This window comes from Cyprinus carpio, chromosome A11 (genome assembly GCF_018340385.1).
Source record: "Cyprinus carpio isolate SPL01 chromosome A11, ASM1834038v1, whole genome shotgun sequence".
NCBI classification, from domain to species: domain Eukaryota; kingdom Metazoa; phylum Chordata; class Actinopteri; order Cypriniformes; family Cyprinidae; genus Cyprinus; species Cyprinus carpio.
Genome location: NC_056582.1, coordinates 8569464 through 8590197, shown reverse-complemented (window position 1 = coordinate 8590197; position 20734 = coordinate 8569464). Strand labels below are relative to the sequence as shown.

General features: G+C 38.0%; 1 protein-coding gene across 1 annotated transcript in view; it reads right to left on the bottom strand.

Moving 5' to 3' along the window:
* Positions 1 to 222: 222 nt before the first annotated feature.
* Positions 223 to 20734, bottom strand: part of LOC109098463 (ephrin-A2-like) — a 121724-nt gene continuing 101212 nt past the window's right edge. Inside the window, exons 2-4 of the mRNA XM_019112053.2 lie at positions 13139 to 13431; positions 7283 to 7348; positions 223 to 3894 (exon numbers count right to left, since the gene is read on the bottom strand). Coding sequence (XP_018967598.1) covers positions 3776 to 3894; positions 7283 to 7348; positions 13139 to 13431 — 478 coding nt within the window. The 3' untranslated portion in view covers positions 223 to 3775. The remainder of the gene's footprint in view (positions 3895 to 7282; positions 7349 to 13138; positions 13432 to 20734) is intronic.

The following is a 20734-nucleotide window of genomic DNA, read 5'->3' as shown; positions in this document are numbered from 1 at the left end:
TCCTGGATTCTTTGATGAATAAAAACGTCATCAGAACAGCTTTTATTTTGAAAATGTTTTTGGTGTCAATTAATTTTACAGTATTTAACTGAAAAATGGTCTGAAAAATTTAATATATATTTTGATCAATTTAATGCATCCTTGCTGAATGAAAGTACCAAAGTACTTTTTTAAAAAACAGTTTAACCTTCAAATTCACATTTCTGGTCATTAAAAAGAGTGTATTTTAAACAAAAAGCTTTATTTCAGTTTTTTCCCTTTTTCTTGTAGTTGTCCTTTGCCAGAGCATTTGAACATTTTATAGGAACTCAAAATATGTTGTATCCACATGATTAACAAATAAAAATATTCTCATAGTAACACTTGGAGAAAAAAATAAACATATCAGGACTACATGTACCAGAATGCATCGTGATACAAGCAGGAAACAACAACAACAACAACAGCAACATCTGACTTGTCTAGACTCATGTAACTGCAGAACTGGTACCATCCTTGCTCTAATAATTCAAGGGTCTACATTATAATTTCATATCACATATGAATAATTTCTGCTGCTCTTTTGAAAAGTTAAAAATAACACGGGAATAAGTCAAATATAAAAGTTCCAACAAACATTTAAAAAACGTTGTTCTTTCTCTTAGAGGATCCATGCCGATTTGCCTTGAAATCTTCATGACATATTTTTACAGTCACAAAACAATTCCGACGCACAAATATTCCCACATCTTTATAGTTTCTCCTTTCTGTTCATTTATTTTAATTTTTTTCATGAAACTATTTCAAAAGCAGAAGTGCTCTGTGGATTTTGAATCCCTCATATGGAGTCTCTCATGTAGCGTTTCTTTGCAGTACAAGGCCTCGGTCCGTCAGTCTTTATGCCAAAGCCTGTGATGTCACAGCGATGTCACAGTGACCGGGCACTCAGCGTCCAGAGGCCTCTCGTCCAGCAGTCCTCCTCAGCACAGATAAAGGGAGCAAGTTGCAAGTGTGGGAGATCTATGCGTGGCGGGGCAGCACATAGAACAGACCACATTCAAAAATGACAGCAAGAGAGCGAGAGAGAGAGAGAGAGGCAGATACAAAGAGAACAAGAGAGCGACACAGGCTGGGACGAAAGTTAGAAAGCTGACCTGACAACAAACACTTCTTCGACACAGACATCCCTCTTCCACTTGGCACTGTATACACTGCAGAAATACATTTTCTTAATCTGTATTTTTGTCTTGTGTAAGTTTGCGTAAGATATTAAGACCATCATTTTCTAGTAGGGCAAATAAAATGTCACTAAATGTAAGATTATTATTAGAAATAATAAAATCTTATTTTTTTTTTCAATATTTCTTCAATTATTATTATTATTATTATTATTATTATTATTATCATCATCATCAAATAACCCCCCCCCCAAAAAAAATAAATAAAAGAGAGAGAGAGAGAGAGAGAGAGAGAATTATTTGCTATGGAGCCCCTAAAGTATTGGAGTGTGTTTTACAAGACCGTGCTATTTCAGTCTTTCTGCTTCAAAATCTCACATTGAATTTAATGCATTGCTTGTCATTTCTATGTAACTTTGTGAAATTTGCTAGCAGTTTCAAAGTGAAATTCGTTTCAAAGTAAATCCTACAATATTTTCTTCAGTGATACATGTGCAAAAGGAACTTTCTCATAGACATAATGAATCTAATTCACAATGGAATATAACTATTTTTTTCCTCACAAAATATTCACATGCGCAATAAATTTTTGCATGAACAACATCCATATGCAGATTAAAGTTGTTTTTAGTAAGTTTTTTCTATGTACAAAAACACTTTTACATACTTCTGTAGGCTACATGTGGAACACTTACGCACAAAAACAAGAGCATTTTCTGTTCTCTTGATGTGTGAATGTGAAAAACTGTTGTGTGAGCAAACAAGAAAATGTTTAATTTTTTAAACAGAAAAGGTTCTTGTGCACATGCAAAAAATTTCCCATCTTTTTTTTTTTTTTGCCAATGTCACTTTAGGGGCTCCATAATTTTCCAACAGGGTAAATAAAATGTCACTCAATGTAAGACTATGGATGCACCGATATTTCAGCCGCCGAAAAGTATCCCAAAATTAAAAAATGACTGAAAATATATGGCGTGTTTGGTGCGCAGTGTGACGCTCCACTCAGTATTCCGTTCTATGAGTTGAGTTGCTCATGGCCCATGCAAACGCTCTACTCATGTATGTATGAATGAATGAGGGACTTATATAGTGCTTTATTGTATATTGCTGTACACTCAAAGCACTTTGCAATCATGCACCGCTCATGCTCACCGGAAAAACAAAGTCATCTCAAATAACGCACCAACAGTAAATTTCTATGTAGTATGCTTGTTCCTATTTGCAACAGTGCTACTGTGGCATGGTGTAGTACAGCTGTACTGGGCAACGCTGGTAAAACGCCGCTATGCTCTGCTCACATGCTCTGATAATAATAGCTTTGTAGGACTATACATTATTTGGATAATTATAATAATAAAACATCAATTAAATCTGATTATGTTGCATAGAACTGAATAAAAAGAATATATTGATATTTAATATTAATATATTTTCTGTCCAATTTTGTGTTACTTCAATAAAAGTGTGGTTATTTAATTGGCCTGTATTTTTTAAATTCAGTATCATTAAAATTACTGAGTTAAATTAAAAAGTCTTACAAAATTATTTGATATTAAAATAAAATTAAAAAATTATTATTAAAAAGCACTTCGGCCAAGAGCATCCAGAATTTCGATTTTCGGTTTTGGCCCAGAATTTTCATTTCGGTGCATCCATATATAAGACAATTATTTGAAATAATAAAACTCATACAATCTTATACAGTTTTTAAATGTAAATGTAACTTGTTATACAATATTTTTGAAAACAAGTCAAAAATACCAACTAAGAAAATTCTTTTTTTTTGCAGTTCAAGACAGACAAACTCATTTCAGATTGAGCACCAGTGAAAAAAGGCCTTTTTTTTAATCTAAGCAACATTCTTCTTTTTTTGTATGACAAAAAAAGATCATAATAGAAAAATCTACACTGTCGTCACTCCCCTCTCATGACTAAAAAGCCTGAAATGTTCCATGGTTGCATGTAATCTCTTACCAAAGCCAGTATTGTTCCCACTCCCCTTATTAAAAAAGTTTAAGTAGTGTCTTTGGCAGATTCACAGACAGAACTGTCTTCTTCTCTCAGTGAGTAATGGAACAAGTTTTTTCTAGTAATTTTATAAGGGACTGTGACTGCTCTGTACATCTGTTCAAATGCGAACATCGGCATACACACTCCCACGAGCACAAACAAACACGCAAACACGAGCATAGACACTCACACGCTCTCACAAAGTGAAAATTGAGCTCAGATGACAGTGAAGGCTCAGGTAGGTGGTTAACGCAGACAAACAGAGCCATTCAGATGGCAGTCGGTTGAATCTGTCTCCTGACACGCGGATGATGGTGGGATGTTGGCAGAAAAGTAGAGAGCTCTCAAAAAAGCTGGCCATGTCTTTTGTCAGTCGAGCAAGAGCGCCTATGCAGGAATGCCCAAATTTGGGCATTTGGGTGGAGCATAATTGTCAATGCAAATTAGGGTTGGTTAGCAGATGTCCTGCAGGGCTGCAGGCTGGGTAAAAATCCATATCAATGTCTGTTGGCTGGACTCCAGAACTGAAAGGGCGGGAAGTGTCATTGAGATGCATGATGGGGCGGGGCAGGTTGGGTGGGTGTGGTCAGACTCAGAGGGTTATAATGCTATGAGGGGCACAGGAGCAGAAGCAGTGGAAGCATGAGCCACAGACTGGGCGTTAATGCCCAACCACCGCTGGAGTCATCTGTCAGGAACGGCTCTGGAGACTCGTACAGAGAGTCATCTGACAAAGAAAGAAAAAGAAACAATTGCACATTAATAATCATAATACATATGGCCTCCCCGTGCTGGGTTGTTTCATATCATGTGTCGACTATAGCCAGAGATATTGTCAAAAGCATCAAATATTGGCAATATTAAGAGGATTTGCCATTTCCAATCAATGTAGGCCTGTTTCATTCTTATCATTATTAGGCCTGTTATTATTATTAGGTTACTTTTATTATTAAATTACTTTTGCCCCACAATAATTTCATAGCACATCACCACATAACTGACGCGTTGTGAGGATAATTAAAGATTAGGTTATTAGATTACTCCTCATTGAAAATGTTTTTAAAAAGGTATTTTAAAACAGGTCTATTAATTTATACAATGAATTATAGGCCTGTAATTTAAATTATTACACTGCAGTCATAAATGAAAATTAAGAGCAGCTTTATTTCAAGCACAGACTTTCAAAAATAACCTGTTTAATGCAAAATACAGTTCTCTTTCTTTTTTCCACTATGTATAGGCCACAAGATAAATACAAAGGAATAATTCAAGACACTTATGTGCCATTATCAGCATGTTGAAGTAGATTTGTCTCTATTCATCTGAAAGAGAATATGCGCCATTAATGCAGCGTCAGATGCCAAAAGCGCCATCAGTTTTTACTGTATTTACTTTCACTTTGTATAATTGACTAAGGTTAAAACGTTCACCGGCATAACTCAGATGTGGACATCTTCATCTCGTTTATATGTGAAATGGGATGAAGCTTCTGTGTAAAAGCTCTGCATTCTTTACTCTCTAATTGCTGCCTCTTCTAGCCCCTGGCCCATGCTTGTACTTTTTCCCAGTCTGCCTTTCATTGGGCTTTTGTCTCAGGTCCAACAATTCTCTTCTCTTGATCCCTAAAGACATTAAAATGGAGTCTGGGGTTCAGATTAACCCTTGTGTCCACAACAAGAATAAGATTTCACCCCGTCAGAGAGGAGGAAAATAAACAAAGACACAGAGGGGTCACGGCGGATGATAAAGCTTTTCAATGACAGGCATCTGTTGTTCTTTTTGTTACTTTCGATCCTGGACATGCGCATATAAATATTTAATGAAAACACCCCAATGAAACAATATTAAGGCCTTCGCAACAACTTTCAACACCTCTGAAGCCCAAAGGTGGACAAAGGTTGAGAACCATGTATTGGAATTCAAACAATCAACTTAATTCAGTTTTTGACTCTCACACTCTCATGAGATCTAATCGCTGTGAAAGGCAGTGTACATCATCTCTGAGAAGCTGGATGTCACGAGTGCTCTTGTAAGCAGATAAATGATAGAGTGAGAGGTGAATCGTTATTTCAATTTGCATGCTATTGTCTGAACTGCTCTCTGGAACACTTCTGTTTGCTAACAATTACATCACGCTAATGGGCTGTCATATGAGCTGAGGTTTCTCCTCCAAACTGGCACGACCCCTAAATTAGGGATGGGAATTGTAAGGAATTTAATGTGATTCTGTGATTCAGATTCACTTTCCTTAATGATTTCATAAACATGAAGGAATCTCAAACTACACATTTTCAGATTCCAAAGTAAAAGTTCTAAGAAATATAGAATGCTCTGTGTTCATGTTGGTTTCGTGTGGTTTTGAAAATGTTTAGAAAAGTTTAGATTTAAAGGAATAGTGCTCCCAAAAATGAAAATTCTGTCATTATTTACTCACCCTCATGGCGTTCCAAACCTGCATGAGTAAATAATGACACAATTTACTCTGTTGGGTGAATCCCTTTAATGACTCTAAAAATATCATGTGGTATAACCAAATAAAAGGCTGTAACATTTTCCTTTACAACCTATATCAATGTACAAATCTGTTTTTTTTTTTTTTTTTTTTTGTTAATTTATTAGAGGTTTTTAAATATATTTTGGCATATAAAAATTATAATTTACAAATATTTAAAATTATCAATGAATTAATATCATAACATTTTTGGTGAGTCTAACCACATTTTACAACTTGAACAATCTTTGCTTTGCCTGAAAAGATTGATTTATCTTTTGTTTTTGGAAATGTATTGACCTTGACTTGGTTGGCATGATTTGGTGGATAAAAGTTCTTAAAATGCTAAAAAAACATTTGGTTGGAATATTTTATATTTTAAGATTATGTTAAACTACCTACAGTACTTATTTAGGTTTGATAGTCCAGTTTAGACATTCTGCTGACTATAATTAACTTTGCAACTACTTGTCAACTAGCAGTCATAAGATAATTAGTAGTCTGTCTTCTTAATATCTGCTAACACTTTATTTTGACAGTCACCCAACACGTATTCTACTGACTACAAGTAACTTTGCAAGCACATGTCAACTTATTCTACTAACCCTAACCTAACAGTCTACTTGTATTATAGTGAGAGTAATTGCTATGTCCTTATCGTTAGAAGAATGCCTAGAGTGCACTATTGAAATAAAGTGTAACAATTTTTTCTTTATGACATCAGGACATGTCAAGCCATGGACCTAAAAATATACATCGTCTATTGCATAAGAACTGGCTCTCAGTTTTCAACCTTACTGGGGAAACATCCCTACTGAACCTTTTAAAAAATACCAGTGTAAACTCAAAAGCATTTTTTTTTTCATCTAAACAATGTAGGAGAAATGCCATGACAGCATTCAAAACATCACTCTGCAACTTTTCACGTCCACCTCTTGCAGCATGTCTATATTTTTTACTTCTGACTATTTTCAAGGTTCTTGAGGATGAGCAGGTCTAGGTGAGATAAATGCAAAGGCTAGCCTGGCCTAGTGAACATATTTTCTGGATGTGTCTGACACATCGCAGTAATGAGGGAGAATGATTTAAGCGGTTTTAACCATAGCTGGCACGGTTACCTGTCACGAAGGGTTAAACAAACCAAGACCCCTCTGTTTAACTGCAGGCTATCCTGGTGTCAGTGGCTCATGTGTGGGATCCCCTGCAGGTCTCTTAGCGTCCGGACCTGCTTGGCTTGATTAGTTGCAGGTCAAAGTTTTTGATTGTTATCTGGCCTGTGTGAGATGAATAGCTTCCTACAGCAAGTGCCCTCAAGGGGCAACACTATCGCTCCACTGTTTCTGGTATCATGAATGATCGGCCCCATGAAACCTTCAGCCTCATAAAACAAGCTGTCTTAGTCATCAGTGGAGGTCTACAGCAATGGGAATGAAGTTCCTGAACATAAATTTCACAAAGCCAAGCACTGGAGTTAATACAGGTATCCCCAGAATTCCCAGGACTGACCTGCTGGGTTAAATCAAACTGGACACGAGGACTGGGATGTGAGATTCCTGGTACTTATTTGCAAGTATCACCATAAATAACACACATGGACAGAGAGCAGACACTGGGATATACTTACTCGTAGGCTTGACGTACACCTTCAGCTTCAAACACGGCTTCCCACCGAGGTTGGGGTGTGGTGAGGCTGTGGAGACACAGAGAAAGTGACAATTACAGACTGATAAATCTATGTGATTTGACGTGATATACTTAGAAATGACTTCAAAGTATAATAATTTGAATGGTTGACCTAAATCACAGAGTGGCCAACTAACCCAACCACCGAGTTCGACTAATAGAGCACAATGCTGACCACTTTGATTGTGAAGTATTTTTTCCTATTCATTTTCTCCATATGGATAAAAAAAAAAAATCAGTAAAGAGTTCTGAGCACAGTGTTATAAACTCTTTAATTACTGATAAAAAGTCATTAAAATCATACAAAAAACAAATGTGTCTACTTCAATTATTTTAAGAATTTAAGAATCGACTTTATATGATGTTACAAAATATGAATGCTGTATACTGTTATTATTAACTTTCGATTGATCAAAGAATCCAGAAATAAAAAATTGTACAAGGTTTCCATAAAAACTTTAAGCAGCACAACTGTTTTCAGCGTTGATAATAATAAGAAATAGTTTTTGAGCACCAAAATTTATAATCATATATCACAATGATGTAATAATATTTCATAGTGTTGCTGACCACAAATCTGTGTAATATACTGTATGGGTTATTCAGGTTAGCATGACTCTGTTAGATGGTAGATTTTCACTTTTTTTTCAGAAACCATACTGTTGTGATTTATAGTACTGCAAGATAGAAAAAGTCAAGACAAAGGCCATGTGGTGCTCTGACGGTAAACACACGTGAGATTCAGTCTCGTTGGTAAGGCCATGTCTTCTGACACCATGGCAACCAGGAGATGTTGTACCCTCTGAAGCAGACACAACAGCTGCCTGGAGAGCAATGAACAAATTTCCATTACTCTGCTATGTGAGTCTCTCTCGTTCTTATCCACACGCACACACACAAGAGAAGCACTTTGAGTCAGTTCTCCATTGAAAGTGTAACTTCATTCTGGCACTCGTTTCCCCTCATCTCCTTCAAAAGCACACAAATGGATTTTTGGCTAATTTTTTAAGATCGCAAATGGAAAACAAGTGACAAGTTTTCTGACTGCTTTTCAGATACATAAAAATTCATTTAACAATTACCAAAAATCACTCAGCAGCTCAGCTAATGGAGAGCTGATGCATTCTGCACAAAAAGCTTATTTTGGGTGAATTCTGCTCTGACAGGTGTTCTTAAGTGTGTGGATGTGAAATTGGCACAAGTTGTACAAAAAAAAAAAACATTCTCAAAGGTGGAAGGTTACATTTTACTGATTTTTTTTACTGTTCTTTTTAGGTACATGTACTTTGACATACCATGTATACAATGGTATATTAATAGGGTAATTATATCATTCAGTTGTAAGAGACTAATTAAATACTCTAAATACTATATAAAAAGTATATAACATTGTGTGTAAAAACACATCAAAGCTGAAGAGTGTCTTCTGTGCTACTAGCCTCATCAGTTGGAATGGAAAAACTACTATTTTCCAATTGGATTCCCAAAGACGCAGGCATATTTTATTGGTCAAAAAAAAAAAACAAGATCTGCCCCCAAAAAATGAAATTTGGTTGAGCCAAAAATGAAAGCAAAGACATTTACGATGTTACAAAATGTTTCTATTTGAATGCTGTATGCTGTTTTTTAACATTTTAAAAATTACATTTCATCATTAAAATTTATTTAGGTGAAATGAAAATTACTGAATAAACACACAGAAATTAACTTATTATGTACGCATGAAGAAAAGTGACAACAAAAGACATTTGAGATTTTTTCTGTGGGCTATCAGACATCTGATGTACTGTGTGTGTGTGTGTGTGTGTGTGTGTGTGTGTGTGTGTGTGTGTGTGTGTGTGTGTGAAATTTCCATTTGCTGTATTCAAGCACAGAGGCCTGTGAGAATGTCACAGTTGCCATTCACTCAGTCACCCTCTCCGTTGGGTCGAGGCGGGGTTCACCCAAAGGTGATGGACATCATCTATTGTTGTGGGATAACCAAACTAAGCCTCGGTCACCCCCCCCCAGTAACCCCATGGCAGAGCCCTTTGCCTCATAACCCCAGGGGCCATGACAGCAACAATATTGATAGTAGCCAAACAGTTCTCTGGAGGAGGAGATGTCCTCGTCTGATGAATAGCCAGACTAAGTACTTCTCAGCCCAGGCCGCTGTCTGAAACAAAATGTGCACAATAGCAGGTCTCGCACCAAGCGACAGGGCGGACTGCATTAAAAACAGCTCAGGACAGGCATAAGAAACACCCAGCCTCGAGTGCAAACTTTGAACCCTGGGTTCTTTCTTTCCATTCTTTTTCTGTGATTGACCCTCTTCTGTGTCTCAGTTTTCCCCTCGCAACTGGGGTGACAACGTCCCATGGCTGGAAGTAAGGTCTGGGACGCCCCGCTGGTTTAGCCACAATTCTGTGACGCCCACCACCTCAATTTCCTGGACAGCCATGATATTTGAAGCGATACCCACTCGAGAAACCCTTTGCCTGCTTTGGGTCAGACTAGCAGCATGTTTACGAATCACAGTAAACTGAAAGGGATGGTTTACTCAAAAATGAAAATTCTGACCGTTTACTCATCCTCATCCTGTTCCAAAACCATTTCATTTTCATTAGTGAGCTGCTCTTTTCTCTTCAATGAAAGTGTAACTTAAGTTACAGTATCAAGCTTTAAAAATAACCAAAAGTACCATAAAAGTAAGACTTGTGCGCTATATTCAAAGTGTTCTAAAGCCACACAATAGCCTTGTGTAAAGGAAAAGAGAAATTTCTCTCTACATTAATGTCTGGCACAGCTATCAATCTCATTTTCACTTCAGCACATTCAAAACTTGCATTGATGTGATCGGTTACAAGACATTTAAGAGCCCATGGCAATTTCAAACCCGGTTTGATGATTCTTGATGTTCCATATTTAAATGTGAATGAGATTTATACTTTATGGTGCTTTTTGTTGTCCTTTTTGGAGCGTGACAGTGTCTGTCCTGCTTCATACCTTCACTGGTAAGAGCAGAATGAACATTCTTCTATTGTAATTTCCTGCTTTTTTTCTGATCTCTTGTTCTACTGAAGAAAAAAGTCAGAAAGGTTTGGACAACAAAACATCAAAGCAATTCAGAACTATTCTCTATTTTGGTGAACTGTTAACAAAATTTGTATCACATTCGTACCTTTTTGTATAATCTCTTTACAGCCAAGTCAGCGTTAGGTTTATAATGGGCTATGGGTCAGAACTTCATGTTTATTTTTTTTTTTATTTGTTCTAAAAATCATATTCTTTCGCACAACTCAAATTGTACGAATTTACATATGTTTTGCCAAGTGAAAATGTTTCTTCATGATACTGAGTTGGGTTTAGAATAACATTTTCATTTTTAGGTGAGCTATCTCATTAAGATCATGAGATATTGATAAAAGTTACCCTTATCAACAATCCATTTTAAAATAGTAAAGGTAATACTACTTCTTTATGCACAGAAAGCCCTCAGATTTTTATACCTAACCTTAAAACCTGTTTAGTATTTCTGGCCGCTAAATCTTTGACTGTTATGTACAACAGATGGCCATGAACCATTAGAAATGACTCTTCAGCGATTATTAGGACAAATGTGCTTTTAGCCTTCAAAAGAGCAATTTGTGTGACTATGCTTTTAGGATCAGGTGTCCCGACACACAATGGGAGGTTTATAGTCATGAGCAGAGCTACAGATTGGGTCCCCTTGAGCCCCGAACCTCTGAACTGCCGAGCTCTGAGGGCACTGGGCCAGTTCTAAGGCAACCCGGGACACTGCAAGCATGTCGAGCGGTAAAAATCATGCTGTTCTACTTAATGAGCTGCATTCGTTTAGGATAAAAAGCTGCATTCTTTTATGACATGAAAACTTTGCTCTCAAAGTCCCTTCTCTCTTCTAAAAGTTGGAATAAACACACACACACACATAAATACAGAAAAAAGCATAAGTGAGAATAAAAAAAGGAAAAAAAAAATAGAGGAGAAATTGCCTCATTAATGCATCCTGCGTGCTGCCCTGAGCCTTTTCCTTTTGCCTGTGCCCAGCGGGAGCCCTTTTTATCAGGCCAAAGGACACCTTTCACAAGACCATTAGTGAAACAGGACCAGATGCACCCCGGCAAATTCCCCCCTGTCATACAAGAGAGAGCGAAAGAAGAGGATAAAGCAGAACCCCACTCGATTCGTCCGGCCAGGTGAAGGTCTGACCTTGAGGCGGTGGGCGGGCCGCCTCCGGAGGACGAGGTGTCAGGCCTGTCATCCGGGCATAATCCCTAGCCAAAAACTCCCCCTCCAGGTTAATGGCTTTTACCTGTTGTTATCTGAAAAATGGTAATGGCTGGCACCCCAGAAGCTGTGGATGCAATTACCCCCATCAGGATCCTTCTGTTAAATATGATTTGACCAATCAGCATAATTTAGACAGTTACGCATGATGGCCTTGGTAACTGGTTTTGCACCGATCTCACCCAGAGTGGCAAAGTGCACAGCTAACAGTGCACATGCCATTCAACAAATTGACATTTTCATCATGCGGACGCACCAGGACACTGCCAAACTCTGCTCCCAAGGGAGTTCAGCAGAACTGTTCTTTCTGCCTCGACGACTCTGATTAAACTCCTAGACATTCAAATCGCTATAATAAATGTCTCCAGCTCCAACTGCACCACATGCGATTTCAACTAACGCAATAGAGCACGGCATACATTTAAATGACAGTAATAACTGATTTTTAATTCATTTTGATATGTTTACAGTGGCTGCCAAAGGAAAAGAGTGGTCCACCTGGCATGCCATAACAAAATGCAGTTTTCTGAAGAACATACTTTCTACTGTGCAGAAATGTTGTATATGTCAGCGTGTACACATGAAAAAAAGAAGAAGCAGTGCATACATATATGTATATATATATATATATATATATATATATATATATATATATATATTAAAGTTGCACAGCAATGCTGTATTTATTTTGTTATTTTTTTTACATAAAAATACAGTAATTATGGTGGTTTTAGTCATTTTGGAACTTAACAGCCCTTGGTCCCCATTCACAGTTTACAGCATGCACAATCTGCTAAAATTTTCTTTCATGTTGCACTGAAGAAAAAGTTTGGAATTATAAGAAGGTGAAGACAATTTTCATTTTCATTTCCATTTCCATTTCCATTTATTTTTTCATTTAATTTCCATTCATTCAATCTACATCAAACCTGATAAAATCTTCCTTCAGAAACAAACACCAGGGAAATAACAACACAAACAAAAATTTAAGTGTTATTCTTGCGGTGTCAAATCAGGGAAATTTCAGGAGACATATGTTACTCTTTGTGTACTCTGGTAAAACCCAGCCACTTTAAATGACTGTATACAACATTGTGCATAACAAATTTGTTTTATGTAAATTCAAGATGTGTAACCTGTAATTTCAAGTTTCAGATACACTTTGCATTTAGTGCACTAAACCATATTGTTATAGCATTAACCAAAGATTGACTGGCACATATTTTATTTGTTCATTCAGCCATATGTCTCTAGAGACCACATAACAGGTTTCAGCAGACTGAACTGTGTGGCATATTTTATTGATCAGATGTTGTTGTGAAGTCTGCATGTCCTTATCAAGTCTTCCTTTGCCCTCTACACCCCAATTCCTGTAACCCAAGAACCATCAGTTCAGTGAATGATTGCACCCTGGGGCCATACTGACACCTGGTCACAAAAAAAAAAAAAAAAACGCAGACGAGGGGTTCGAAGTTGAAGATTGAGAGTAAGAAAGGAGAAGGTTACTCACAGATGTAGTAGTATTCATGGCCTGGGCGGAACTCGAAGCCCAGAGAGAAGGGTGTGAACAGCTGGAACTTCTCTGAGAACTTGAGGGGCCCATTCGGACTCATTGGGCGGTTGCATTCCCAGCGCTTGAAGCCTTTCATGTGGTGGTTGCAGGTGGTGTAGCCATCATAGTTGACCATGAAAAGGATGTAGCGTTCCATGCGTTCCTGTGGAAGATGGTCCTCATAGTGTGGACAGTAGATGTCCAGGTAGTCGTTGATGGCCACCTCCACTGTGTATTCACCATGCAAGAATCTGAAAAAATAAACACAAATGACTTACTTAAGATCCACAAAACTGCAAAAGTTATCACAATGACAGGCTGAAGATTGAGAACGTAACATCTTTTAACACAAAACTCAAAAAAGAAATTGCTAGTAGCCCCATGTCACTCATAGTGGAGATATTTTCCATGTTGTATGTGACAGGATGGGATTGGTTGAGGGGGACTTGGAGCTAAGGGCTGAACGGACTGGAATGACCAAGTGAAAAGTGGATGAGCAGAGATTGACAGGGCTTCAGAGAGAGAAAGTCACTTCATTAAGGGTTTTCACATGGTCTGGCTTCAGCCCAGCTCTTCTGAAATGAGTTTGCTGGCTGGGGCAATTTAGACACAAATTGAGCACCTGCAGGAAAGTATGACTCGAGACGCAGAAACTGCAGTTACTTCAGTGGATCTGTGACTTCATGTGCAGACGAATACAGCGGTACTTAAAAGCATTTAGACACTTAAAAGGAAAGTTCACCTGAAAATAATAATTCTGTCATTGTTTACTCACCCTCAAGCCAATTTATTCACCCTGATTCACATTTATGACTTTCTTCTATGTAACACAGTGGTTTTGCTTGAAAAGTGAGGTATTTTTTATTTTTCTGATATTAAATATGGCTTTTTATTGACTAATAATGATATGAAGCCATGCAGCTCATTTTGATAGGATCCAGCCATAGCTAACCATGTGGTTTTCACCTTTCAAGAAAACAGGACGTATTGTAGAGAGAAACAGCAAAACACACACGTGTGTGTGCGAACTTGAGTTCTTTAGATCCTCTTTTTCTGTCCACACTATGAAGATTACATGAATAAGATCTAACGACTCCAGCCGAGAGACTCTAATGGTTTGTCACCAGTGCGGTTGACACACCTGCTCCATCCTCCATTCTCTATGCCATCAAAGCAGCCCCCTTCACTACAGACACTACAGAACATAAGACAGCAAACTAAAATCAAGTGTTCACACTATAAGAAGCCATACCAGGGTGCTTCATCCAATTTAGCAGAATCTCAAAGTGAAACAAAGACAAGATGAAATAAAAAGAAACGCAAAGGGTTAACAAAACGCTATACACAAAAGGTCTGTGTCAAAACCTGCCAACATTCATACTAAAATAGAATCTCATAAATGACAGATTTGAAATGTTCTACACAGGCAGCAACTCATGCTTTATAAAAATACAGATGATGCAAGAATGACACAAAATATTAAAAAGCATGTCATGTGGTATAACAATCAAATAAAAAGTAATAATACATTTTCCTTACATCTTAAATACATGAGTCTATACACATTTGTGTTCAAAAATGTTTTACATACATTTTTCAAAGATAAAAAGTACTTTCACAAATATCATGAATTATTTACTCATAAATGTACACAACTTTTGGGGGAGTTGCACCACATGACATTTTACACCCTGAACCTTTACATGTTTTAAAAATGTAAAATTATCTAGTATTTTAAGAGACTAATTGATCCTGACACATGCAAGGGTCCACTCTATGATATCATTTTCTGTTTTATGATTTAATTTCTAAGAGATAATAAAAGATTATACAAGGCTGACTTTTTTTAATTTAATTAATTAATAATACTGATGCTGACTTGATAAAAATATTCTATGAGGAAGATCTTTGATCCAACAAGTCTAATAATGTTCACCTTACAAAAAACAGGATGCATTGTAGACACAGACATAATAAAAGACACACATGCATGTTTGTGTGCGAACTTGTGATATTAAAACCTCTTATTCTATCCACAGTGTGAAGATTACATTAATAAGATCCAAAGGCCCCAGCTGAGAGACTGGTTTGTAACGAGTGCAGGTCATACACCTGCTGAAGCAGTTTCATTAAAATCTTTTTTTCAAGAGATAATAGATTACACCACCCTGACATTTTTATCAAGTTCATTTTGTGTGGCTTTTGAATTTGGCCAAATTTGGCCGAAAGAAGATTTCTTAGCAGGAAGCATAAAACTGCCTACCTTTTAGAAAATTCTTTGCATTTGGACCACATCTATGATCTGGAGGCAGGTTTTTGGAGTGAAACTAAAGACTTTTACAAACTGTAAAACGTCCTCCCCCCAAAAAGCAAATCACATGATACAAAAAGAAAATTCAAAAGCTGCTTCGCTTTGCAGACTGTGAGTGAAGTCTACATTAATCAGAACATCACATGGCTCTGTTTTCTGGAGGTCTTTGAGGGGATAGAGGGTAGGGACAGGGCCAGGGGGTGAGGGGGCAGTAGGCGGGGGTTTGAAGTGAGATTTGGCATCAGATGACAGCTAATCTAGGTCTGGAATTACTGCCAAAGGGCCAAGCCAGGCCAAACACCAGCTGTAGCAGCACAAGCGAAAGCTGAAGCTCCTCCAGACGTCTCCTTGCCTTATCACAGAGGCTCAGAGAACAACCCCCTTCACACTGCATGACTTTATCCCTTTCTCCAATTTTGTGTGTCACTTTCTTCTTTGGCCATCAGCAATATATTAAACCCCCATGTTATACGATCGATGACCTGGACTACATCACTGATGCTGTTTTAGTTCGCCTTGTATCCAACAAGCTCAATAAAACATCTTGAAAAAACAACCCATGTTCATCTCATACCGCCTCAGCAAAAAGCACCTCGATATTTCTCTCCCTGGCAGGGGAAAACGCTTCGTTCTCTCCGGAGATGCGTGTACTCTGTCTTATTTTCTTGTTATGAGTTTTTGTGTCAGTTTGCCTTTAATCACGGCGTTCCAGTAAACGATATCGAGAGCTGAGCACAGAGTAATGGGAGCAGAACTCTGCCATAGGACCCTCCTGATGTTTACGGAGCTCTAAATTTAATCACCCTGCCATAAAAACATGTGTTAGCGGTCCTTTAATGCAAAGTGCGTTATCATTACTACACATTCCGCGGGTCAGGCATATCTCTTTCAGATTCATATGGTGCATTACGCCTTAACAAATCAATATCAATGCCCCGTCCCCTCTTCACTCCCAGATGTCATTAAATCCGGAGGAGTCGGCCAAATGATCCAACACACTGAGGCAACACGTCATTCCCTTTGATTCAAAAGTATCTTGGTATAAAAAATGACCTTACAGCCGGTGGCTGGTGGGTACGGGGTGGCGGAGGGTGGGGGGGATGACAGATGGAAATATCAATAAGTGAGCCCAGAATGTTTAGAGAGAGCTAATGCATGCAGTTAGGTGAACTCGCTTCATCAATCACACTGTAGGCACTGGTCTACTTCCTCCTCGAGTCCTCAGAGCATAGTCTCGATCAGACCTCCCTGAACTCTTTCTCCGCCGTTACATCAACAACTGATCTCACATCAGCTCTAAATGAGCTGTATAGTCTCCCTTTCACAGTGGGATATTTTCATCATGTCTACAATCCAGTTAGAACCAAAAAAGGTTTTACAGCCTGATGCCAAAAAGAACCTTATTAGGTTTACAAATAACATTTTCTTTTACCTTTTTCTCTCAAGCAAGAAAAATCACACAGGAGATAGCCTGATTTAAGGACAACAATAAAACTGAACGGAGAACAAAATGGAACTTTTGCTAAAGTTTTCTGCTTCTCAAAACTTTACTATAAGAATAAGGCCCTCAATATCACACTCTTCGTAAGAAATCTCAAAAATGTCTCAAATTGGGATCAGATTTGTCAAGATAAACTGTGTAATCAAATGGCTAAAAGCATGAACTCATGTGAACCAAATGATCTGAGCTATGTATCTACTTCTCTCTGATTTTTTTTATATCAGTTGCTTCTGTTTTATTTTAGGAGAAAATTCTGAGCAAAAATTAAAGCAAGGCAATGTCCCGCAAGTTCATTTAAAAGAGATCCAGAAAGAGATCTGAAGAACCTATAATGTAACATCAATATTTTTAACCTCTAAAGAATCAAGTAGCCAACTCAAGAACACATACACAGCAACCGATGGAGTACAACAATTCTGGAATTATGGTGAAGCAAAGAACCATTGAAGCATGCAGTATATATTTTTAAGACTGAACATGTAATACACTTTTCTTGATGTACTTTGTTTCATTAAATAGTTTTGTTTCTATTGTTTCATTAAATATGTCCTTGATTGCTTCTAAAATTCCTAATTAAATTAAATAGTGATGTATGCCTTTGGTGCAAAACCTGTGCTAAGTTTCTTTCTCTTCCCATCTGGAGGAATATATGTGTGCAGAAATCAATCTCTAGATTTTTGGGGCTCTTTAGGTCTTTGGTTCATTCTTCAGCCACTATCATCCCCACAGGACTTCAATTAATCAGACCAAACCACTCTCGTTTGGCGTGTTTAGAAGGAGGGTGACTCTCAGGGTGAACTTTCCTGGCGGTGCGGTCAAAGAAGGGGTTTGAAGTGCCGTGATTTACAGCAGTGTCTGGCCGACAGGGAGCCTCAGATCCAGATTTCAGAACTTCCTTTAGCAAATGTTTGCACGTAGAAGAGTCTGTTTTCCAGGCCATAGTAGGAAGCATCTTTAATGGAAGAGGTTAAAACCAAGCAAGCAGATTAGATAAGACAGAATCCATTATTTATCATGGTATTTAGAGGCTTCTGGCTGGTATAAACAAAGTCATTTGACTATTAGAGTCTTTAATGTGTCTCTCTCAAGTAATGTTGTGAATTTCAGAATTGGACTAATGAAGTGGAAAAGTGGTTTTGAGGGTTTTATAAATGAAACATTTATGGATTGTATTACTACAACCACTGAAGGTTGGGGTCGGGTGGGGGTATACAGTTGTATGAAGACAGTCCAGCTGTCTGGAAGGAGAGAGAAATGAGACAACGTTATTCATCTTTAGAAAGCCCTGCACTTTGAGCCAAATCATTCATTATATTTTGCACTGATTTTTGCCACAGAGCAGATGCTAAAGTTTGCCAAACTCTGCCAGGTCAAACAGAAATGATGAGTGTCTGAAGGTCTTGTGGAGTTTTGCCCTCATTTAGAAGTTCTTGTTGGTTTTCTCTGTCCTGAACCTTTAGTTGAGTTGCAGCCAAAGCAAATATGTGTGTTTATTCTGCAATTAACCAATGACCTGGCTGTAATAGTTTAGGGCAAACATAGCCAGTTAATAACCTCGCACAAGCCTCACACACTTCAGGTGTAATTCTCCCTCAAACGCATCACCACCTCGGGCATGCCGCAAGGCTATGTGCTGGGCCTGCATGAGTTTTGATGGCAGGTAAGTTCTGGTGTCAGGGGTTTAGCAGCACATTTCATGCTGATGTTTATGCCTAAATGAGGGGGAGGGGAGGTGCAGAGTTTAGCATGTGTGTGTTTGTGAGCATGTGTGTGAGAATGGTCCTTTGTGCCGACGGCTCTGGGTCTGGAACCCATTTCCACACACTCAGCTTGGGCTTGGTCTGTGGGCCACCTCTCCCCATGTGGAACATGTTTATTGTTCTTTGTGTCAGGCAGACGCCGAGACCTCCACAGCCCCCTCCTCCTCCCACAACTCCCCGCAATCTCTCCTGTTATTCCAACTCTGTTTGAGCAATTTTTCTATCACAGCATTTATGCAAACGTTATCCCAGCTGACATTTGGCCAGGGCTAAAAAACGTTGTCAAGGTGTGTGTTTGTGTGTGTGTGTGTGTGTGTGTGTGTGTGTGTGTGTGTGTGTGTGTGTGTGTGTGTTGGCTCCCATAAAACAAACAAAAAAGAAGAAGAATAGGACAGAAAACCCAGGGGACAAAACACATGTGCCCTGTGTGAGAGGAAAATAATAGCTGTTTTTGCTCCTCCTTTAACACAAATGTCTGGTTATATGTTCAGGTAAGTAGGTCTGTGTGTCTGTAATTATCCAGGTGCTGTGTATTCACATTCACATGTTCACATTCACCTTCTCTTCACACAGTGTCCTCATTTACTCTGGACCGCTGTTAGATAAAAGTACACGTCCTTGCTGTGACACTACACCCCCCCATTTAATTACATTTTTATGCTTTGGCCTGCTGTGTGAGAGCTTTCAGTCACTGAAAGACAGTTGGAGAAAATAGAAGTGACCAATGCAGTCCGGCAAATGAAAGGACAGCAAACAAATCTGTGTTCTATCATCAAAAGCGTGTTCAGATAGTAGCTGCGCTGGGATGCTGTCTGTCATTGTACTGCAGCTCTAATGGGCTACTAATGGAGGATGTTTACACACACACACAGTGGCTTCACTACCTCAGTTCAGCTACTCTGCATGTTTACATCCTTGTATGTACAAACTGCTTATGCATATTAATCTTTTGAACACAAGTTTTCTTATTGGGCGTTTTGCCTGTAATCAACCAGAACAGGACAGAATAAATTATGAAGATTGGGGTCGGGAAATGACTTTATTTTATTATAAACATACTGTTTTGTGATTCATTTTTATATAGAGTGGGGTTTAAAAGACTGAGACCACTACCATTAGTAAAAATTACAGTAGCAGTGATTTTAAAAAGTCTGTCTGATACTGCTTATTTTTACGGATTACAGTTATTGATTTAGAATTATTATATGGCAATTATATGGCATTATATTATAATTCACAATAACAATGTATAATATAAAATGCAGATATCAATTTAGAGATAAGCAACATATTACAGTTAACAGTGTTATTAAATTATTAGTGTTTTTAGAGATCAAGTGAGAGTGTTGTAAAAAATAGGTGAAATAGCTGCACACTTAAAATGGCTGTAAAAAATAAATAAATAAATAATAATAACAAGAAAAATCTAATTTTGGCCAGTAACCAATATATCGTGCATTCTTAAAATATTTCTAATCTCCAAAAAATACATTCACAAAAAAAAAAAAAAAAGTACAATACAAACATTTTTTACACAACTTTTCTATGTTATGTATTTTTTAAACTCTAAAATTTTGCAGGTTTAAATCAGATTTTAAATCCCAGATTGTCAGTGTAGTCTCAGACACCACTGTATTTATGACTTTTTCCTTTTAAATGACTTTTCTCTAACTTTATGATAAATACTGTTATTATAAGCTGAGGATATCTGGCATTTATCTCAAATCTGCTCGTTTGGATCTCATCGTCACCACAAGCTCTGACGGCGAGTGTAATGAGGCTTCTGGGATTTAATGGCTCAGCTAAGAAACTTCTCTCTCGTACCTGCAGGCGCCTGTTGAGAAGCCATTCTGCATCCCGTCTTTATCCCTCACCTCCCCTCCAAAACACACACTGCCTAAAACACACACCGTACCACCTTTTACAACACACACGACACTTAAAACAATGCAAACCACAGACGGCAGATGATGACTGAAATA